The sequence below is a fragment of the Anopheles stephensi genome, chromosome 2, assembly GCF_013141755.1.
Source record: "Anopheles stephensi strain Indian chromosome 2, UCI_ANSTEP_V1.0, whole genome shotgun sequence".
Taxonomy (NCBI): Eukaryota; Metazoa; Arthropoda; class Insecta; order Diptera; family Culicidae; genus Anopheles; species Anopheles stephensi.
Window position 1 is genome coordinate 27,858,940 of NC_050202.1, and position 23,562 is coordinate 27,882,501.

General features: G+C 45.3%; 1 protein-coding gene across 10 annotated transcripts in view; it reads left to right on the forward strand.

Moving 5' to 3' along the window:
- LOC118506034 (kinesin-like protein unc-104) overlaps nt 1-23,562 on the forward strand; it is a 44,614-nt gene that overhangs the window by 17,509 nt on the left and 3,543 nt on the right. The window contains exons 1-21 of one of the 10 annotated variants that reach the window (XM_036042654.1): nt 2,123-2,516; nt 3,619-3,730; nt 9,421-9,642; nt 9,710-10,134; nt 10,221-10,476; nt 10,838-10,840; nt 11,171-11,334; nt 11,416-11,555; nt 12,326-12,367; nt 14,405-14,785; nt 14,872-15,329; nt 15,403-15,517; nt 15,587-15,753; nt 15,953-16,158; nt 19,472-19,609; nt 19,689-20,153; nt 20,221-20,311; nt 20,381-21,043; nt 21,116-21,305; nt 21,730-22,576; nt 23,370-23,471. In XM_036042654.1, coding sequence (XP_035898547.1) covers nt 9,460-9,642; nt 9,710-10,134; nt 10,221-10,476; nt 10,838-10,840; nt 11,171-11,334; nt 11,416-11,555; nt 12,326-12,367; nt 14,405-14,785; nt 14,872-15,329; nt 15,403-15,517; nt 15,587-15,753; nt 15,953-16,158; nt 19,472-19,609; nt 19,689-20,153; nt 20,221-20,311; nt 20,381-21,043; nt 21,116-21,305; nt 21,730-22,576; nt 23,370-23,471 — 5,036 coding nt within the window. In that variant the 5' untranslated portion in view covers nt 2,123-2,516; nt 3,619-3,730; nt 9,421-9,459. Of the gene's footprint in view, nt 1-2,122; nt 2,517-3,618; nt 3,731-9,420; nt 9,643-9,709; nt 10,135-10,220; nt 10,477-10,837; nt 10,841-11,170; nt 11,335-11,415; nt 11,556-12,325; nt 12,368-14,404; nt 14,786-14,871; nt 15,330-15,402; nt 15,518-15,586; nt 15,754-15,952; nt 16,159-19,471; nt 19,610-19,688; nt 20,154-20,220; nt 20,312-20,380; nt 21,044-21,115; nt 21,306-21,729; nt 22,577-23,369; nt 23,472-23,562 lie in introns of those variants that run through there. The other 9 variants (XM_036042655.1, XM_036042660.1, XM_036042653.1 and 6 more) reach the window with 9 other exon arrangements.

Consider the following 23,562-nt stretch of genomic DNA (forward strand, 5'->3'; position numbering starts at 1 on the left):
CAACAGCTCGAAAACCTTAGCGCAGGCACAAAGCGCAGGTAACGCCGCGGTAGTTGCAGGCGTTTGACTTGTCCCCCGTTTTTGTGCACGGGGACAAGCCGCGAGGTTTTGCCCAACGAGTCTCGAAAGATCGAGATGGGAGCAACGGTGACAGCACAACGCTTCAGTATCGAAGGTGGGATCCCGGCCGGCCCCGGAGCAAAGGATGGTTTGAGACGATCGATCGCTTTCACCACTCCTGACACATCGATCATCGGCATATTAGGGCTCATGGCACCCAGAGGTGTATGTTTGCAAGCACGTCCGATATTTGCTCCTCATCAGTGACGTCCGGTAGGAAAGTGGCGGCGAAGCGAGAGGCAAAAATTTTACAAACTGCAGATGGAGAGGTGCTATGGAGTCCATTGTAAGCTGATGCAGCTAGGAAAACCGGATGATTTTCGCCTAGCGTTGACGAACTTCCAAAGTGCGCGAGGGTCACTGCGCGAACGCGAACCTACGCACCGTACGTATGCCAGATAACGGTTTTTATTATCTCTTCTACCTTGGCACTACAACCTCGAGAGGTCTCGGCCTACCATTTCTGGCTTTCTGTGACTTAATTTTTACCCGTAGTAAAGTAGTCAGCCTTACGTACGGGGAGGCGGTCTGGATGGGAGTTGAACCCCGGCCCTGCCGTGTGAAGACCGGCGCGCTGTCGCCTCGGCCACCGGACCGCCTCGCGCACTCCGGACTCGCACCGGACCGTCGAATATTATACCTTCCAATATTCATCCGACGCCTAGTTCTTGAGTCACTTTGGAACGCAACAATGTGGTAGGTTTCACATTGCACTTAATGCCCACGTTCAGATTTACACAATACTGTAGGTAAAAACTATCAAACTTACATCAAGGTTGTTCTGAGCCGGGTAGGTCTAATTTAATAATTTGAAAATAAAAATGCTGGCTTTTCTCAACGTATTACGTGCTTATTACAAGTGCGAAACACCTCCAGCTTTCTTCCAGGTGACAAGTTTTGCTTCTGCGTGTAATAACATAACCCACAGCAAAACTATAACGTCTACCGTTTCATTCATGTGCAATTTTATTTTTAAATCCTAAGCATTACCATCACACCACAGCTCTCCACCACGTTGCTGTCGATGATGTGTCCTGTTCGACCGAAAGGACTTCTCAATTCGTTTCTCAAACAACCGCAAACGGCCGCCTTTTCACAGGTTACCCATTACCCTCCGGACTCCCCGGACAATTTTCCCACACTTCCTGCAACCCATCGGGACCGTGACACGCGACGGATCCTGTCAATCAGTGTTTCCGCAAAATATTTTGCCAACAAACAAAAATACAAAAAAAAAAAACATCAAACGGCATGTGCGGTTAAGGTAAGGTTGGCGGGTGGAACTCGGTATGAAGCCTTTCGCTATTATGGCTTGCGCGCGCACTCCTACCACGGTAGTGAGACACGAGTCAAGAGGCATTGGTGTTCGGGTTCGAACCGCTCGTCGACGGTTCGCTTTCCATACACACACACACACACTTGGCAGCGTGACGTTTGTGGAGGTCCGCTCGCCAATTTGCCCTCAGCATTTCTTTTATGCCGCTCAAATTCTTTTCCTTTTATGAAGCCAAAATGCTGTGGCACTTACCGATATCAAGAAGGTGATGTGTGTTGCTCATAAATGATAAGCCACTTTATCGGTACAATGTTGGAATGTCGGTGTTATGCTGCTCGTTCTGGCCCGCTCAGGCTCTTGATTTCCTACAGCTTGAGCAGTCTCTTCATATAATATCTCTCTTTTTTTTCGCAACCGTCGAGATATGTTGTGCATTGGAATCGATAACGATAAAGCATCTCCATAAGGTGCCAAGGTGCGTTTACTGCGCATGCACCAGGATGTGCCGAACCCTCTCGCACTGTTTCTATTTTTTGTTTTTGTTCGCTCGGATTGTGCTCAACTTTAGTCAGCGTTGGTGAGCATAAAACCACATTTGAGTGTACGCTCCAAAGAAAATGCCACCACATATTGCACACAATGTACCGCGTTTGCCCGAGAGCTTTGGGCCACGGGTAAAAATGGCTGGAGAGCGAATCCTTGAGAGTATGTCCGCCTTGTTGGGCCACACGGTTCAGTTCCAGACTTGCCTTCTTCCAGCATGGATTGAAAAACGGAACGGAACGCAAACCCCCCCATAAAATTCGTGTGCGGGTAGTACTGTGAATGTGTGTGTGTTTGTGTGCGTGCGTGTGAAGTATTGGAAAGCCAGAAAATCAATTCTAACCGCAAAGCAGCAGTAGCAGCACCCCAAAAACGTGACTAACGCGACATCCAACAACCCTTCCAACGGCGAAAACACACGCGTACCGTCCGGGGGCGTATGTGTGTGTGGGCGCGTGTTTAGATTAGCAAAGCGGTCATTTGCCAAGCGGTCATCTTTGCGTGGCAGGTGTACCGAAGGAAAGCACCCGCTCACCAGGCATCGCCAAAAAGTTGGCCACCGTTTTTTGTCCCTTCTGTAAGTGTGTTATATAGTCCTGCGTCACATGTGTTGGGGGTTTCGGTTGTGCATTTCTTTTTTTTTTTTTTTGCTCCAACTCGAGGTCAACTATTCGTCCACCCTTGTCATCCGCAAAATGGGGGGGTGGCGTAGTGAATCATAGATTATTCATGTTTTTGGAAGTGAAAAAACGCAAGTTAAACTGGGTTTGTGGAAGGCGCGTTGCGTGAAGGAGAAGCGAAAACCGGATGGGGGGGTAGGAAAAATGGTCTCTTTTAATGATAAGCAAATCGTCTTAATTACCAACTACGACGCACGCACCCACGGGAATGCTTGTTAAAGGTCATGTCCGCTGATGGCATGCGTGCTTGTACATCTGTGAAGGTGGATGCAGCTGTGCGCGCGTGTGACGAAGTTAATTGTGCATATGGTGCATTGGTGAAGGAATTTCCAAAAGAGCAAAAAAAGGTTTCATTATGCTTCGGATACACATTTGAAGCTCTGTATGTAGTGTTACATAGTGTCCGCTTTCTGCTGCTGTAGGAGAAGGAACAAAAAGTATCACTAAATTCGGGGCTATTGTGAAAATGCATCGTTATCATCCTTACCAGGAAAAAAGGACCCGATAAACAGTGAAAAGAAGCGAAATGTATTGCAAAACTGTGAGAAGGAAAATTCTGCAGCGCCATTTTGTGAATTTCTAAGTGCAATTTTGTGCTGGGAAAAGATTTTCCATCCAACTCGCCATTTTTCTTCTCCACAGCTCTCTCTCTCTCTCTCCACCTCTCGCTCTCTTTTTCTCTTCATCTCTGTTGCTGGTGCTCTCTTTGAACGGTGGAAAAAACATATTGAAGCTGGTCGTTTGAAGGAGAAAAGTGTGAGCACACATTCGTGATTTCCATGCGATGAAAACTAAGGATATTGGTGTTGTTGGACAGTGAGTGAGTGAGCGAGCGAGCGAGCTGAGTGCGAAACGAGTGGGTTCTTGTGAGTGACGACAGACACAGCTGTGAGTGCGACATGGGAGCAAATTCTCTTGACGTTGTCTTTCCTGAAGACATTGGAGGAAGTTTCGGCATAGAGGAAAACTTACTGTAGAAATTTATCAAATCTTCAACAGTTTCACGAATACGTACTTTAGTGGAGTGTTCAAATAGTTTTAACAAAGAACCGTTTGAATATAGTGTGTGGTAAAATATTTGCCTTCATTACAACACCCAAGACAGTGTCAGGTATTTATAATAAATTTTAAATATCGCAGCAGTATTCGGTAAGGTATCAAGATTCTCCAAGTACTTGAGATATCATCCCCAAGAATCGCTCCATCTGGCAAAGGTACTCGTTTGTTTGTTGTTGAATGACATCGCACTCGAGGCAAACACGAGTGGATCCTTGGGTCTTCAGGCTAGGCTACTTCAGGCCTCATCTGGAACGTGATCTGTCACGAAGCAGATCGATGATTATCTGCATCATCCACTCAATCGGTAGCGGGAACGATGTCACACACACAAAACAGTCCTTTTGTACGCATTGGAAGTGTTGGCCCGAAAATGGTAGACCATTTATTGTACCCATACTGCCCATACTGGTACTGGTGAGCACCTTCGCGATGAGGCAGAGAATGAGTGCTGGCTATCGATTGAGGCAAAAGCCAACCGACAGGGCAGAGAGAGTGAGCAGATGTGTGCGTGGACAGGACGCAACTCGGTCGGAAAGGAGACAACACTGCCACTCACACCAACACGCAGGGCTGACCAATCTAGCGTGGGATAATCTTTGGCCGCAGGTGGCAGCGGTGGGAACCGAGCGATGGGAAAACACTGTATTGATTTTTCCGACTAACACACTCGCATTGTAGTTGGTAGTTGCGGAAAGATGATGCTCTTTTCTAGCACTTCTACACAAAGAACAAAACAGCTCCCACCTCGTACCATGCTCAGAATCAGCACGAAATAATAAGAATGAATAAATGAGTAGGAAAATCGAGCACACCAGGATGAGTCATCTATTTCCCGGAAGCCTAGTGGCCTGGACGTTGTGCTCGAGGAAGTACACAATATGAATATGGCCCTTTGTGTGTGTGTGTGTCTGTGCATGTCTAGCGGCATTCCAATTCTCCCGAAACGCAGGCCAAGGAACGGTGGCGCTATTAGCATGGCTCACATTTTCCACATTTGGCAGCTGATGCCCGCTAATGGAGGCGCCCGATTGTCCATACGGTTTGCCTCGTGTGTACGGCTTGCAGCAGTATGTTACCTTGAAAATTTTCCATCCCCTCAACAGATAGAATGTGTTTTTGTGCAGTAACACTGGGAAACACCCTCGGGTGAAACATGGTTGCCTGTGCTTGCCTGCACAATGGACATTGCACGCGCTGGATTGGTCGATGCTGCAGCGATGCATGTGAGGAAATTGTTTTGTTCGAGAATAAGCAATCAATACTGGTGATTCAGAGGGTGTTGACCTGTGACCTGTTAGTGGAGTCATCTGGAATTAGATTTATTCTAAATGAGGGGGATTAGAGACAGTGGGAATGAAAAGCGCATCAATATGCCGAAGAGTATTTTTCAGCATTCAGGTGAAACATTATTTAGATTAGATAGTTTAAAACAGTACAGTACAGTAAACTGTATTACTTTTTTAATAACTTAAAACAGAACAATGAAGCAATGAATTTCCCAGTAAAAAATATAGGACCGTTGAAAATATAGCCTACACTGAGATATATAAAAGTATTTACTATGTTCCTTTATATATTACCATTCACTCTGTACTTTTTCCATGTTTTCCTTTATGTTCTTTGCGTTGGATCAAGTTACTTAGAAGCTTTGTGTGCTTGCTGGGGGAATTTATTATTTCTATAGCGAATGTGTACGTGCAAGGTTTTGTTGACAGTTGTCTGTGCAGCGCTAATCGTTTTTTTTTTTCATTTTGCTCCACCATAATGGACTTAATAAAAAATATGTCTTAAACATATAAATTCACTTTGGTAATGCTTGGAAGAAAAAATCGCAAACACTAGCAAACAGCCATTAGAAAGACAAACATTATTGGGCAACCAGCAGAACTGCTTGCAGTGAAATGTGATACGCCGTTGGCGAAAAATCCACCATCGGTAAACGGTAGAATATGGAGCTGTGTTGTGGTCGAATGTCTCGGGCGATATGTTTTTCGCCAAAAGGGACGGGGAAACATTCCGAACCATCGTAAGTCTACTCTAGCTTGATATGGTTCGTTGAAATAAATGGTTTATGGTTTGGAGTTTGCTGCCACCTCGAAACCCCGCGAGAAGCAGGAGCTGTACAACCTCCAAAAGGGAACAGTAGAAGCAAGCGGATCCTCGCGCTTTGTGGCCGACAGGCGATTACGGGCAACATATTTACTATGCTTGTAGAATGAGTCACCAACGGTTTGGAGTTACCTTGGACTAGCTCCAGCTTTCCACTGTGTGTGTGTGTGTACATTGCAAGCAAGCTATACTGGTGGTCGGACGTTAAAAGACGCCCAGAAGTCGCGACTGGATCCTGCGTTTGTGATTCATCGTGTTTTTCTTTGTGAATGTTTGTCCGTCGGTCGTACGCCATGGATCGAACGTTACCAACCGTTGCAAGGTAGTGTGCCACTAATACCATTACGTAGCGGTAGCTTAACGTGGGAAAGCTTGGCACCTACATACGTGGGGCAGGTTTTTCCATCAAGTAAAAATCCATATCCATTTCACCGCTAATACTGCTTCGTGAAGCACGTTCCTAGGAAATGAGTGTCGAGGCTCTCAGCCCAGTTGCAACTGGGCACATAACCCTAAAGGTGTTACCATTTTAGCTTGGCGCTGGTGCGACGGCAAAGCTTTGTAACACATTTGATTATAAGGTCAGCAGGTCAGCCCTTAATGATAGTGAATGATAATGCGTTTCTACAGCTGAAGAACGGCGAGTTGCACGTTACTCTTGGGTCATTTAAGTTAACAGAAATTATTGTTTGAAATAAAAGCGACTTAAAAGTTGCATACTACACGTCTCGGATATATAACCTGTGGAGTTGTATTAAAAAATATTCCAAAAAATCGTTTCCAATTTACTTAATGAATATTTTTTACTTAAAAAATCATGTTCTTAAAACAAATGAAAAAGTAACAAGGTTCATGGCGTTCACTTTTTTTTTTCGTCGTTCGAGGACATCGCAGCCTGTGGCCTGTTCGCAGCTCTATTGGCCTTATGCGATCAAATCGTGAAAAAAAAGAACCCCTCCATTAGGAGTGTTGTCGCAGGCAGACATCTGGCGCCCGCCTTGGCGTGTAATGATTAGCTTTGCGAGAGGCACTGCTAGCTCAAACACATTTTTGCACGCTGGCCAATGTCCTTGTACCGCGAGCTACTCCAACTCAACCCATCTGGCCGGGGTATTACGATGGATTCCGTGTAGTTAGGATAAAAAGTCACACTCTCAAAAAGAAAAACTGAGGCTACAGTATAGTAACGCATTAACTTGGTCGATAAAAATTGCTTAAGGTTTTAATACTTTTACTGCCTTTTTCTTACCCCCCGTCCCATAGCAGCGAGTACACGCGTTTCCCCGGGTCACACTGGCGAGATGGCGTTCTCCCTGTTGCTTGCGATGTTTGCGACGCTGTTTCATATTCCTCCGGCGGTATGCACTTAGTTATGGCACTGTTTACTTATGAACTCGAACGTGTCGAACACGCACCGTTCTTTCTGCTAATCATACCGCTTCGCAACATCCTTCCTTCCTTCGTTCCTACATGTGCCACCAAACAGCTTGCCGTGACGCGCATTTTGCCAAGCATATTTATGACGCTTTCCCGACCTACGATGATTGCACTTAAGGCTATGCGTATCAAAAAGCGAGGAAATGGCAACTTTTGCGACTGAACACGCGTGGTTCCACCGTTACGAAGGTGAGGTTGCGTGGGCGATATTCAACAAATTGGATAGCGTGTCGTTGATTAATTAGGCACGCAAGCTTTTGCCGTGCTTACGCACAGTAAAACAGGCAGGGAGAGAAAAGATGGCAAACACACGCCATACCGAGCGGGGATGTAGTTTGTTTGCTAAAAACGAAGTTTCACTTGCCTTTTGATTGGAGCGTAAAACTATTGTGAATCACATGCACCCTGTCACAAGCTCAAGTAGATGTATAAGAGCCGAGATTTCATTTACTCGGTACTTCTACGAACTGAAAATTGTTCTAGGTTTAATGTGTTCTGAGTAATCGAATTAATCTGATCTGATCTGGAAGACTTTTTCGATGAATGAATACACTTTTATAATTAATTCCTCCAACTTATTTGAGAATAGAGAACGTACTACGATTTTGAAATTAATTTTCCCATTCCTTTTCTACGAACCTCCAGTACGATTTAAGCAGCAAATAAATCCCTCTTTTTCCTAGACAAGAGTATTTAATCAATCGCCGCCCTTTTTTTTCTACAGCACTATACCCCCCACAAACAATCGTACTGATTTTCTTCACTGGAGGTTTTTCGGTTGGAGCTCACATACGTTGGTGATTAATTTGCAACTTCACATCAGTTGCACGTACCGTCGCCGTCCTTTTTAGGTCTTAATTACATATTGAAACAATGAATCCTGCTGTGGTTCGGACGTCCTGCCGGGCATTGGTTCAACCCCCGGACCCGGTTTGCCACGGAGACGGTAAAGACATTACCATGAAAATCCATCCACTAAAAAAGGCCTTCGACTCCACGAGAGCCACGAGATGTGATCCTTGTTTTTGCAGTGCAGGAACATATTCGGTGCTCTCGTACACGAAACGTTTTTCGGAGTGCCCATGCACCTTGAATGGTTGTGATTTTAATTATCGTTTCTCAGGTGGGGAAGAGCTGTTTGCCAGTTGGTAGATGGAAACTTTTCGAAAAATGTTTTATTCGCAACGAACAGTGCTCGTACTCCTGTCTAGAAAATTCTGTTCGGGTGGGTTTGTAATCCAGCTAGGATTTTCAGATGACAGTTCTAGCAAACGCCCCGCATTTAATGTGTGATTTATGTGTCTGGCTGTAAATCCACCCTCTATTCGCTAGTTGAAAATTAATATCGGTAAAATGCTTCGTTGCAGGATAAATCTGCATCTGTAGCTGGTTGTGATTGTATTTGGATGAAAGATATACCGCTTCGTTACTAATGCAGAAACTACTTTTAAAAAGGTGTTTGTATAGCAGAACCGATCAACTTAACCTTTGTTTTACGTTAATCTTCATAGGAAAGTTCTTAAAAATTTAGCTCTGTCAAATGTATGGAATTTCCTTTTTTTTACTTGGATTATAACACACTCATGCCAGACTCTCTCAATCCAGCAGTTTCAAAGGTTTGTGAAGTGTTAATTTTGGGTTTTCATTGCGTGGTTCAATTATGGAAATAAACCATAAAATAAGTTTCCTCGCACAAGTTCCCTTCCATTTGAGTGGGTCTTTTTTGCCTTTTTCAACTGTTAATGGTAATCTCCACGTAGGAAAGTTTCGTTTTCAGCTGATTATATTATCCCTTTTTTCTTTGCCTTCTTTCACCTTTGAATAGAAAGTTGCTAATGGTTGCATTACATTGTTTATTTTTAATCGGGTGAAAGTTTTCGGCGGTTCATCTCTTTATAGTATTTGCGGGTGGGTGGGTTAGCTTATCTAAAAATAAATTGCTGCCTTTTTTATATTTCTTGAATGCTGGTTTACCTATCGAATAAGGTTTAGAAACAGATTGTTTTCTTCAAAACAGTACTGCATTATTGAAACGTACTGGGCGCCTCCATTGAAAAAATTGTTTGAAATAATCGTTTCTAGAAATCGAATATGAATGACCCTGGGACATTCAAGTATCCAACAACAAAAAAAAAAGCTCAAATTATATTCCAACTAAAATCATTTTCGTGCAAACTGTTTCTATCTTTTCAACAGATCTAAAACCGGTAACAGGGCCCAGGGCCACCCGCCATCATGTCGTCCGTGAAGGTGGCGGTCCGTGTGCGACCCTTCAACTCCCGGGAAATCGCCCGGGAGTCAAAATGCATCATCGAAATGGCTGGCAACACGACCTGCATCACAAACCCGAAGGTACCGCCCGGTTCGAGCGAATCGGTCAAACGCTTCAACTACGACTACTCCTACTGGTCACACGATGTAAGCAACGGTTCTGTAGAGTAAACGATAGCATATTAATCGACTCACCTTCTCGCTCGTATCACAGCCTCGCGATTTGGAATTCTCGACACAAGCCATGGTGTACGCCGACATTGGCGAGGAAATGTTGCAGCACTCGTTCGACGGTTACAACGTGTGCATCTTCGCGTACGGACAAACAGGCGCCGGCAAATCGTACACCATGATGGGCAAGCAGGAGGACGGCCAGGAGGGCGTGATACCGATGATCTGTAAGGATCTGTTCCGTCGAATACAGGAAACGGAAAGCGATGATCTGAAGTACTCGGTCGAGGTGTCGTACATGGAGATTTATTGCGAACGCGTTAGAGATCTGCTGAACCCGAAAAACAAAGGCAATCTGAAGGTGCGCGAACATCCGCTGCTTGGTCCGTACGTGGAAGATCTGTCCAAACTGGCCGTCACCTCGTACCAGGACATACACGACCTGATCGATGAGGGCAACAAGGCACGGTAATTAGACTCGACTCACGTTTTTCGAAATGGGGTTCGAAACGTTTCTAATGAACCGTTCTTGTGGCATTCTTTCGCCTCCGCAGTACTGTGGCCGCAACCAACATGAACGAAACGAGCTCAAGATCGCACGCCGTGTTTACGATTTTCTTCACCCAGAAGCGTCAGGATCGCATGACCAGCCTCGAAACGGAGAAGGTTTCGAAAATTAGTCTGGTCGATTTGGCCGGTTCTGAGCGGGCCGATTCGACGGGCGCCAAGGGCACGCGCCTGAAGGAGGGCGCCAACATTAACAAGAGTCTTACCACGCTGGGCAAGGTCATATCGGCGCTGGCTGAAATTGTAAGTACCGTGCAATGTCGTCCGCGTTCGATGGTCTTCTCTCTGTTTAGAGATGTGTTGAAGTTTTAGATGAACGTTAGGACTTTTTTTGTTGTTGTATGTACTGTCCGCTCCACTGGTACCTAGTACTGGGGAGCACGAAACGTAACCGATGCATTTTGACGTCATTATACCATTCTTTTTTCTCCTTCAATGTGTCCCTTTACAATGTAACTCCTTTCTAACTGTAGCAATTTATTGATTCATTTCAAATCTTACTTGTTCTCATTATATTGCGTTGACGAACATTACCATCATAATCATATTCATCATCATTACGAATTCGTCTCGATAAACACTTCGGTTACATCTGCAAAATCAGTCCGTAAGTATTAGCTGTTTGCTGTGGTGTGAACAAGTTCTGTTTGATTATGGTTTCGAGGTGATTGTAGAGTTACACCTCATGTAATTATAGTGAATCACTGTTACTACTTCTACTAAACATGTTATAATTGTATTGGATATTCTAGTGAAAGCATGTTGTTTGTTTTAGTTTTGCATCAGTGGGAAATTGTACGTTAAACAATGTGTACCAAAAGTGTATCCACACACCCATCCGGTTATTCGTATCGATGTTTTGCAGAGTGTCTTTGTGTAAACGTTGTGCCGTTTGTGAATAATTAAAACAAAACAATTCCATTTCCTTTTTAAACAGGCATCAAAGAGCAAGAAATCGAAGAAAGCTGATTTCATTCCGTATCGCGATTCGGTCCTGACATGGTTGCTGCGCGAAAACCTTGGCGGTAACTCAAAAACGGCTATGATCGCTGCAATATCGCCGGCCGACATCAACTACGACGAAACGCTAAGCACATTGAGGTGAGTATTCCATAACTGTTCGGGGTATGCTATCGGAATCAATTGAGAGATATCGTCCAACTCCACAACCATCTCAACTAGATATGCCGATCGCGCGAAACAGATCGTCTGCAAGGCTGTTGTCAACGAGGACGCCAACGCGAAACTTATCCGCGAACTCAAGGAAGAGATACAAAAGCTGCGCGAGCTACTCAAAGCCGAAGGCATCGAGGTGCAGGAAGGTGAGTTTGATCGTGCGTCCCGGGATTGGTGCTTGAACAAGCTGCCACTGTTAGGTGCTTGCCGACATCCTGCCGCTCCCATTCCCTTGTTATGCCAACTGTGTGTTGGGATGCAAAACCCCTTTCCAGCGGAAACCCGTTTAATGTGTTTTCTTCCATATTTACTGTGTCACTGATTCAAGGCACCTCTATAAATGGGGGGTTGTTCGTTGAAGTTCATGTTAAACAATTTCCCGCCCGCTCATCTTCATCCTTTCCGTTCACAAGGTCATCCGATTCCTACCTTTCTGCCAACCCCCCCCCCCCCCCCCCCCCCTGTTTGCTCGATTGTTAGCCCATCAACCATGTTTGGAATGCGTTATTTCGGCCGTTTTATATCGTTTTTTTTTTGTTTGTGTTGGTTCTTTATGCGTTCTGTTCGGTTTTGGGAAACAAAATTCAAAATCTTAACCATAGCTGCTCACTCATTCAAAATTCAAAATCAACCATTTACAACCGCTTCGGAGTATCAGTTTCGCCATACCGCTTGAACACATTTCCACACTTGGTTGATCCCGAGTACGGGTTCTTCTGCTGCTAGCGACGATTTGGGAGATGATCAATTAAAATTAGCCAACACACAACCACACCCTAAACATGAACCATATGGTTGGCAAAATGTGGAGCTTGCTGATGCCCATGCTGCTTTGCAATGATTCCTCCCACACCAATAGCCCGAGGGTGTTGAACGGTGAATTTTTAATCACACTTGTACTACACTTTTCATGTAGGACCGGACGGTAAAGTGGTTTGTGAAAAGCGAGATGCTAATAGTAAGTAGAGCCTACCGTCGAACGCTATAAGATACAGTTATGCCTATCGTACTTAAGGAAAGCGCAAAAAAAACACTCTGTCCTTTTTAGTTTCTCCCATTGGTTGTCCGACCGTTGTGTTTTTTCCCATTTTCCTGTCTATACTTCTGTGATAAGGTTTTCTGTTTTCGTCACCAATAATACACCCTACATCACATTATCATCAAACCATAGACCATAGCTTCGGTTTGTGTTTTTTCGTTTGTTATCATTTGCTGGCTTTTTTTCTCTGTAACGAGCTGTGAAGAGTTCGTTTGCACACAAAAATTTGCGCTGAAAATAGTGCATTTGTTTTGTGATCAATATTGAAATAAATGTGCTGCCCGAAATGAGAATGTCTTTTCCTCATTTGAAGTGCGCATGCTATAATAAGCTTCGATCGCTTCACCCAAACAGCCCCGATCGTGGAAGCGGCTCTGTGCGAAGCGGCTCTGGAGCGCTGTGCGAAGCGGCTAATGTGCTTCTGTGAATATGTTTGAAAACATTTGTCTCCCATAGTGTACACTGTACGCAGACCCGAACTACATGCAGCAAATGTTTATCGTGAATGTTTTGTCTTTTTATTTTATTTTGTGCTTTATATTTTGTACATACGTATATATGTTTGCTTCACATCTGCACGCCAACTCATACCACTACATTCACTTAGCAAACATGAACGTATTATTTATATGTGTGCATTGCGTGTATAATCCTTAGTCTTTCATCTAAACGGGTTGTACAAAATGAACCAATCGAGTCTAAATTTCATGAAAATTTATAAAATATCCTATCCTGGCTTCATACGAAATACAATCAAACACTGAAGAAAACATCATTCCATTTGTTCAACCCAACGACTGTACGGTGTAAAAGTTGTCGAAGTGACGAATGTTTTAATCGCTGTAACTATTTGTACTCTCTTCCGTTTGGTTTTTTTGCATAGATTTCGTCTGAAGAAGTTTGAGTTTCAATCCAAAATTACATGTTTTACACATAATATTACAATTTTAAGCTTCATGGTTTGGCTGTAGCATTCAGTGTTCAAAATTTCTAGCGATTTAAATAACCAACCACTCAGTAACGTAACATTAAATCAGAGTGAATGAGTTAGAATAGTGAATTAAATCTTTTACTCACTCTTTAAGAGTAAAATCGCAACGAATCATTGGCTAAAGTCTTAATAGATGCCCCCCGCCCACTCACGGAACTCACTTTTTGCTACTGAGTTACCTTAAATTTAGGTAAAAGTTAAGCAAAAATGTGAGAAATCGTTGTAATAATTATTTATAATAATTAAAAATAATAAATAAATTATAAATTAATACATACTTACAGTAAAAAGTCTGAAAAATATACCCTTTTGGGTAACTCAGTTGCAAAAATGAGTGTCCGTGGTTGGGAGGGGGGGGGGGGATCTATTTAGACTTGAGCCGAATTATTTAACTCTCCGTGCCGGCTAGACATTCACTCTCTTCGTTTTAAATCACTCACTCAGCCACTCACGTTTGAATTGACTCGCGAGTTTGATATCGCATTACATTAGTTCTTATCACAACACAAATTTTACTTACTGAACTGTTTAATTACTTACTGTTTTAAATTGTTTTAATGCGAAATTTAATTCATGAGTGAGTACTTCTTAATGAGTGAGTCAGGGAGTGAGTTAAAACACAGTAAATGAGTGATTAGTCGTCACGGAGAATTAAATCACAAGTTAGTTGAAATAACTCTTCGTGATGATTTAACTCATCTAATTCACTGCTAAGATTTAAGTCATTCGCTCATTCTGACTCAATTTGCACATCACTACAAATTTCTCGAAACGATTATACGATGAGCTTTTACAGCAAGTGAAAATCAATCTTCTTCTATGCAAGCTGCCACATTTGTTTAGACCATTTAAATTTCTGCCAAATTTCAGTAAGGACTTCGGTTCACCATTTCGATTAACGATTTAGTAAACCTGTTTTTCTTAACAGTCATAACGTTTTCATGTTCCGTTGCCTCTCCTTCCAGAGGACGAATGTCTCATCAAATCGGACAAAATCGAGTCGGTGGGCGGTGTGGTCATTACCGAGGAAGGTGAAGATGGTGAGAAGAAGATTCATTCGCCGAACCGCAACCGCAAACGCACCGGTTCGAGCACGGAAATGGCGGTCGATCAGCTGCAGGCAAGCGAAAAGCTTATCGCCGAGCTGAACGAAACATGGGAGGAAAAGTTGAAGCGTACAGAGCAGATCCGTGTGCAGCGGGAAGCCGTCTTTGCCGAGATGGGTGTGGCAGTGAAGGAGGACGGCATTACTGTCGGTGTTTTCTCGCCGAAGAAATCGCCCCATCTGGTGAACCTCAACGAGGATCCAACACTGTCCGAGTGTTTGCTGTACTACATAAAGGACGGTACGCATTATCTACTCACTCCCCCCCGGCGAAGAGAATGGGTTTTTGTGATTGAATAACGTTAATTAAATTTGCCAACTCCGCAGGACTTACCCGGCTCGGTACATCGGAAGCGAACGTACCGCAGGATATACAACTGTCCGGCTCGCACATCTTGAAGGAGCACTGTGTGTTCGAGAACAAGGATGGCGTGGTTACGCTGGTACCGCACAAGGATGCGCTGGTGTACGTGAACGGGCGGAAGGTAATCGAGCCGGAGGTACTGCAAACTGGTTCGCGCGTCATCTTGGGTCGCAATCACGTGTTCCGGTTCACGCACCCGGAGCAGGCACGCGAAAAGCGCGAAAAGAATAAGGAGGTCGATGTGTGCGAAACGCCTGGCAATAGTGGCGAGATTGCTGATTGGAACTTTGCCCAGTGTGAGCTGCTGGAAAAGCAGGGCATTGATCTGAAGGCGGAGATGGAGAAACGTTTGCTGGCGCTGGAGGAACAGTACAAGCGCGAGAAGCGCGCTGCTGACCAGGAGTTTGAAGAGCAACGCAAGGTGGGAGGATTTACTTATTCATTTTTCCATTTACGCTGTAGTTTAACGCATTTTATATCTTCGCTTTTGGCAGACCTATGAAGCAAGAATCGATGCTCTCCAGAAGCAGGTGGAAGAACAGTCAATGACAATGTCGATGTATAGCAGCTACAGTCCTGAAGATTTCCACCAAGAAGAGGACATATTCGGTAATTCATTGGATGGTGATAGGATGATGATGATAGATTTGATAATGTTGCATTTTTTCATTATTCCAGTTAATCCACTGTTCGAGTCCTGCTGGACAGCACGCGAAGCTGGTTTGGCCGCATGGGCATTCCGAAAATGGCGCTACCATCAGTTCACATCGCTTCGCGATGATCTCTGGGGCAATGCAATATTCCTGAAGGAAGCCAATGCAATTTCGGTCGAACTGAAGAAGAAGGTAAGAAAAAACATTAATTGACATCCTCTCTCTCTCGCCTCTCTTCTTGGCCTAAAGACCTCTTAGGCCATTTCTGGCTTACTAGACTCAATGATATCACGTAGTTGGATAGTTAGTCCTCACTTCGCTGGCACCGTATGAAGACAGGCTCCACAAAAAAAAAAGGAAGCCTAATAGTAACACTCTCTTTTTCTCCCAGGTTCAATTCCAGTTCACGCTCCTGACCGACACCCTGTACTCTCCGCTGCCACCGGAATTGACCCCGGCACCGGCCGTAGGTGCCCTGACTAACGGTGGCCAGGAAGATGAGTTCGGTCAAACACCCATTCCAAGAACGATTGTGGCGGTGGAAGTAACCGATACAAAGAATGGAGCTACCCACTACTGGAGTTTGGAAAAGTTAAGGTAAGCTTAAACATATTCCGCTTACTGCTGGTACTGCGCTTTTGTGCGAGTGCTATTTTGCTCGTCTTGTGCCATTAGCATTAGCAGAATCAATCTAGAACAGACATCCTCAAAGGCACAAACACACAAGAGATACATTGCAAACTCATACCACAGATGTAGACAGATTCATCAGCATTGATTGCGTTCAATCGGGATTGGAACTACCTCTTCCAAGCCACGGAAACTTGACCCTAAAGCTGCTCATTCATTTTTCACATCCTTTTTAAATAATTTTTGCATTCTTCTGGAACCTTGCTTGAGTTTGAGTGCGTTGTTATTTGAGGTCTGAAGCGTGCAGGAGTTTGAGAAAATTAAAGTTTTGCCTTTTGTGTTTTGTTGATCTTTTACTGCAATTGCCTAGTGCTTTTGGGCGCTTTTCTTTTCGTTTAATGTTACCTATTTTCTGTCTTTCTCTCGTGCTATCGTCGAAATCTCTTAAATCCGTGCATCCCTTAAATTCCTTACCGTCTTATGGCACCCTCAACTGCTATATTCTGGGCTTGCAAATGGGGGGAGGGGGTCTATGCCTTTCCCGTATTCCATGACACTGGTTTGCTAACTGATGCTACTGCGAATATTTTGGCCGTATCCAATTGGACAGGTATCGGTTGGAACTGATGCGACAAATCTATAATACATCCGACACTTCTCCGGAGCTGATGAGCTTCGTGCTCGAGCTGTCCAGTGGTGACCACACACCGGAATATCCCGGCACACAGTATCCCGGGTTCGCACCGCCGCCGATGTCGGCTTCGAAACAACAGGATCACCCGGTGGTAGCGGAACACCCAGCAGCAGCAGCACCTCGGCTGTTCGCGGGACTAACGCCCAACTGTGATGCTGCCAAATGTTTAACCTCACCAACGAATTCGGTCTCGTCCAACTCATCATCATCCGGTGGTACTGCGTCGCCACCTTCACCACCGTCCGTTATCTACGACGGAGGTGGCATTTGTGGCAAAGCAGGCACGAGACTAACGCTGGCCAATCTGATGCCTTCTAGGTTAGCAGAAACAGCTCCGCATGCATCTAATCTATGGGCTCAATAGTTGTGCAGTGTTGTGTGTGTGTGTGCGTGCCCCCGGGATCGTAAAACATTGCCATATGCTGATCAATTATGTTGCTTTTAATTGATCCTTACTATCTCGTAGCGTAAAACGATTACACTTATGTCTACTATTGGTGCTGTCGCAAAATATCCTGGTGCTTCGGTGCTTTTTGCTTTAAGGAGAGAGAGAGAAATGTGTTCGCTTTCTGCTATGCTTACATGGCAGGGTTGCTCAGGCTAGCTCAACATTGTACCACTGTTAACATGTGACAGCAGAAAACGCTAATCCGACATCGTATATGCAATTTAACCTCATCAATTTAACAATCATTATCGGAAATCAGACTTTCAACTCCGTTAAATCTCAACTCGACAATTGTTCAGTTTGTCTGACTGATTGGACATATTTGCGCCTGGGGGGTATGCAAACAGATGCACGGAGGGACGACTATAAATGTAAAATTACTGTACATCGCTACAGCAACACATCGTGTATTTGCGTCTACCTCAAACCCAAACCTCCCCCCCAAACCTCCCCCCCTCCACGATGGAGACAAATTAAGGAGAGAAAGGTTTTAGAGCTGTAACGGACATTGAAGAACGATTTATTTCAATCTTCCTAGACAACTCAGCTACAGAATCGGTTTGGAGTCCTTGACGGGTAGCGACACCCTGCAGTATTCTCCAGTGGGTCTAGCTTTCCGTTGCCTTCCTTTCGTACTCTCCCTAGCCTTTCCCCCTTACCTTCCCATCTGATACGCGATCAGTTGGCACTGCCCGACGATCCGCACCATTCCCTTCCAGCCAAGGGACGTAGCTTGTTCTGCGTGACCAACAGCCCGGACCAATCCCTCCCCTCGATAGTCGACCAGTTCGGCATAGTCCAACGGTCGCTGTTGTCCTCTTCCCGGTATTAACCCACTACCATCACCTCGGGTTTTATCATCTTCCTTTTCCTGTCCCAGCCGAAATCCCGGAGTAGGCTGTGCCCTTACAACAATGTTGATATGCTATTTATACTACTTTGTTCTCACTTTAATTCCCGTATCATTTCAAATGGTTCTAATCAATTGGGGTTGTCCGGTGCAGCGGTCTTCCCACGGCAGGACCGGGAACAAAATCTCATCCAGACCGCCACAGTTTAAATAAGCTGCTTGACAGCTCCGTCAACTAGGCATTTTCCATGTTATGGAGTTGAAGGTTTGTTTTACCTTGTTGAGCAGGGTTAACGACAAAGTCTCAGGCTTCAGGCTAAAGTCTGAATAGATGACCTCCCCCCCCCCCCCCCCACCATACTCACGGGCACTCATTTTTGCAACTGAGGTACGCAAGAGGGTATTTTTTAGACTTTTTACTATAATTATTTATTTGTTTATTAATAACTTTTACCTAAATTGAAGGTAACTTAGTTGCAAGCATGAGTGCTCACTCGTGGGTGGGGGGGGGGGGGAGGGGGTTGGCATCTATGTAGACTTTAGCCGGTGGAATTGCATATACGATGTCGGATTGGGGTTTTATGCTGTTGACATATAGTGTCACAATGTTGAACTGGCCTGAGAAACCCTGTAACGCTCATACTATTAACATTTATGGCAAATAGATATTGAAATAAGGTGATTTCCGCAGCCTTTGCTATGATTATATTATTCCCCTTGCCGGTCGCTTGACTGATTGTTTTGGGTGTTTCTAAAATAATTTTACTCATTTATTCTATAATTGAACCTGCCCTAGCAAAGATGAAAAGGTTTAAAACTTTCTCATAAATCACAATACTCGAAGCGAAAAAAAAATCTATTTGAGTCTGTTAAAAAGGGCAATAATAGAACTGTGGCTTTTTGGTATTTTGTATGCTTTTTAATTTTATTTTAGCTTTGATACAAGTATCTGCTAAAATGATTACCTTTCAAACAATTAAACCTTTCCTATGCATGCAAATTATACATACATAATAGTTACATTAACATACCAAACACATCTTACATCCACTTTATCGTACATATATCGTCATCAAGCCTTTGAGGATTCGGTTGGAGTGATTGTAAAAAATTATCCACAAAGAAGAAAAACTCTGTACATAGCTTTATGCAAATTTTGTTCGCGTTTAGATTGCATTCTCTAATACGATACTCTTCTTTTCGAACATAGATTATGTCGGCAATGTCTGTCGGAATGCGATGCACTGGCAATGGTTAAACTCATGTTCTACGATTCTCTTACTTCTAGGCAACGTCTCGAATTGATGCGCGAAATGTATCACAACGAAGCAGAGCTGAGCCCAACATCACCGGACTACAACGTTGAAAGTTTGACCGGCGGTGATCCATTCTACGATCGATTCCCGTGGTTCCGGATGGTCGGAAGGTATACCATATGGAAAACCATTATTAAATTGTTTACTTTCATGCCAATTCTTTTGTTTTACACTATTACACTATTACAGATCGTTCGTGTACTTGAGTAACCTACTGTATCCGGTTCCGCTGGTCCACAAGGTGGCGATCGTAAATGAACGTGGTGACGTTCGCGGCTATCTGCGCGTCGCCGTACAGCCGGTGATGGATGAAGAAAATGCTGACTTTAGCAATGGGGTGAAGCAGTCGGCTCGCATCCTGTTCGACGAGGAGCAGAACGGACAGCATAAGGTGCCAAAGATCCGCACCATTCCCGACAAGGATGAAAAATACATCGAGGGAGGCAACGAGATGGGCACCAAGTTGGAGGAATTGGAGCAAGAGGATGCCGATTCCGGACGTGGGGATTCGAGCGTTGCTTCCGAGCTGCACGAATCAAACGATCAGGAACCGGGTGAACATTTGCAGCCGGGCAAAGAGTTTACGTTCCGTGTGACCGTACTGCAGGCGACGGGAATTGCTGCCGAGTATGCCGATATATTCTGTCAGTTTAAGTAAGTTAAGGAGTTGGAGTAGATTGAAGCAGAATGTTTTAACCTAACGAGTGAACTTTTTGAACAGCTTTTTGCATCGACACGAGGAAGCATTCTCTACGGAACCGATCAAGAACTCTGGTTCGGGAGCACCGCTTGGATTCTATCACGTACAAAATGTAAGCTATTGGAACATTCTCAATATTCGAGCAATAACTCATTGCATTTCCCTGCTTTCCTTCGAACAGATCACAGTTCCGGTAACGAAATCTTTCATCGAATATCTGAAAACACAACCGATAGTTTTCAAGGTGTTCGGTCACTACCAGCACCACCCGTTGCACAAGGATGCCAAGCAAGACTGTCAGATTACGAGGCCTCCGCCACGGCGCATGCTGCCCCCGAGCATTCCGATCAGCCAGCCGGTACGCAGCCCGAAGTTTGGTCCGCTACCGTGCCCACCCTCGTCGACGGTGTTGGCCAAGCACGACGTGCTCGTATGGTTCGAAATCTGTGAACTGGCCCCGAACGGTGAATATGTACCGGCGGTCGTCGACCACAGTGACGATCTGCCTTGCCGTGGACTGTTTCTGCTCCACCAGGGCATCCAAAGGCGTATCCGCATTACGATCGTGCACGAACCGACACCCGAGGTGAAGTGGAAGGACATTCGCGAACTGGTGGTCGGACGCATTCGCAACCAGCCCGAACCGGCTGACGATGAGGATTCGGATTCGTGCGTGCTGTCGCTCGGTTTGTTCCCGGGCGAGGTTTTGGAGGTCCCGGGAGATGATCGGTCGTTCTTCCGCTTCGAAGCTGCCTGGGACTCGAGTCTGCACAATTCCGCATTGCTCAACCGTGTTACACAGACGGGTGAACAGATTTACATTACGCTGAGCGCATATCTTGAGGTAAGATTGCAGGTGCACATCAATCAGCAGCAAACGAACAATCATTCTAAACTGTATTATCCCATTGCGCAGCTTGATAACTGTGCTCGACCGGCCATCATTACGAAGGATCTCAGTATGATTATATACGGACGGGATGCACGCACTGGACCACGCTCCCTGAAGCATCTGTTCTCGGGCCAGTACCGCAATCCGGAAGCCAATCGTCTGTCGGGCGTGTATGAGCTTTCGCTGAGAAGAGCTTCTGAAGCAGGTAGTCCAGGTAGAACTGTGCTAGTGTGTAGAGTGACTGAGACAAGCAAGATGAAGACACCTCTGTTGTTATGTAGTTGATTTTGTCATGCCTCATCATTCGTTTCGTTATGATTTTTTTGAAACTGTAGTCTCAGATGATAGTGTGATGGTGCGCATGCTAATAATACTCGGAAAAAGTGTGGTCCTACTGTCGAGAGTTACTACTGTTATGCATTAGACGAAAAATACTGAGCTTACACAAGTTATCAGCATATAAGTGGGAGTTACATCTTTCGGTTTCGAAGTGTGCTAGTACGATTTTCCGTTATCGCGTGCATATCGTGTTATAGTTTCACTTTGGTTTGATATCGCTTTAACAATTTACTCGCTTTCTCCTGTAAACGTGTTGCAACCCTATCACGTGACTTAACGGCAATAAAATCTTCCCCCAGGCGTGCAACGTCGACAGCGCCGTGTGCTGGATACGAGCTCCACCTATGTGCGCGGTGAGGAGAATCTGCACGGTTGGCGTCCACGCGGCGACTCGCTTATCTTCGATCATCAGTGGGAGCTGGAGAAGCTCACCCGATTGGAGGAAGTTGGGCGCGTCAAACATCTGCTACTGCTGCGCGAACGGCTCGGCATGGACACGACCCCGAACCCAACCACCAAAACAGAGAAGGACGTTTGCAACTTGGCTCAGCGTGCTAGTGCGTCACCGGTACACATGGTCATTCCACCGTCACCACAGACGCCGGTCAAAGACCAGCAGACACCGGCAATGGCGGAACGGGACCTGTCGGCCCGCGAATCGGAGCTGGTGTGGAAGTGTGTGAAGCTTATTCAGGGTCGTATCGGCAACAAGGAGCTGGGTGCCGATGGTTCGAGTGCGCCAGCATCGGACGCATCGCCGGGTGACGAGGGATGTGCGGACATGAATGCGAGCTACATTTCAAGCAACTCGATTGAACTGTGCTCACCGGAACGGGTGGATGTACCGAACGGATGGGAGGCACCGGCACCGGCACCACAAACACAGGACCTTTCGCTGCGATTGTATGTGCCCGAGCTGGAAGAGATTCGGGTGAGCCCGGTCGTGGCCCGCAAGGGTTACCTGAACGTGCTCGAGCATGGTGGTTCCGGGTGGAAGAAGCGATGGGTCACCGTACGACGACCGTACGTTTTCATCTTCCGTTCGGATAAGGATCCGGTGGAACGGGCCGTCTTGAACCTGGCTACCGCACAGGTGGAATGCAGCGAAGATCAGGCAGCGATGGTGAAGGTTCCGAACACGTTCAGGTAAGTATGGCGGATGGCATATCAATTTCATCAAGCATGTCTTTGAGCAATTGGTCCGCTATGGAGATAAGCAATTTGTTTGCCCAATCACTTTGGGCCTTGTCGTTGATCCAACCCACTTTACTGTGTCTCTTTCGACTGGGCTCGCGGGTGTTCCTCAGAGACATCGATGAATCGTTGGTGCTCACTGCATTTGTTACAAGAGTCTTTCCCTCATTTAGTAGATCAGCTTGGGTGATCCCTGTGTTTAAAAAGGGTTGTCGGCCTCCCGATTGTTTCCCCGTTCATCCCATCCTCCCAGCATGGTTTAATGCTCAGACGATCCACCCTGAAGAACCTCATGTCGTTGAAGATTGATGTGTTTCCTCACACAGTAGGTGGAGGGCAGGTGTACGCCATCTACAACGATTTTAAAATTGCCTTCAACTGCTGATGGCAAAGCTTAAGCGAATGGGTTTTGGTAGATCCCTCCTTCTCTGGCTCTATTCCTTTCTGGAGGACCGTTCATACTGGGAAGGGTTACCTTGGTCAGGTACCTTGGGATGTGGCTGGAAGGACAAACAGTCATTCGATCCGCATTTCATCCTTTCATTCGATCCGCGGTCCCCGAGAGGGCTAGCATCCTTACTTATCACATTGCGTTGTATGCGATTTTCCTAGAGCGATCCAGGGACGCGTGCGTGAGTTTGTAAAGCTCTTGAGGTTAATAATTTTAATTAAAAAAATAAAAAAATCTGTCTGTATCGGCTTTAAGTAATACGAAACTATCATCTCTCTCTATCTCTCTCTCCAGCGTTGTCACCAAACATCGAGGATATCTGCTGCAGACACTCGGTGACAAGGAAGTTCACGATTGGTTATATGCAATCAATCCACTGTTGGCAGGTCAAATTAGGTACGCATTGCTAGCTTTACAATGTGTTCACCGTACTAACACTGCTCTCTCTCTCTCTCTCTCTCTCTCTCTCTCTCTCTCTCTCTCTCTC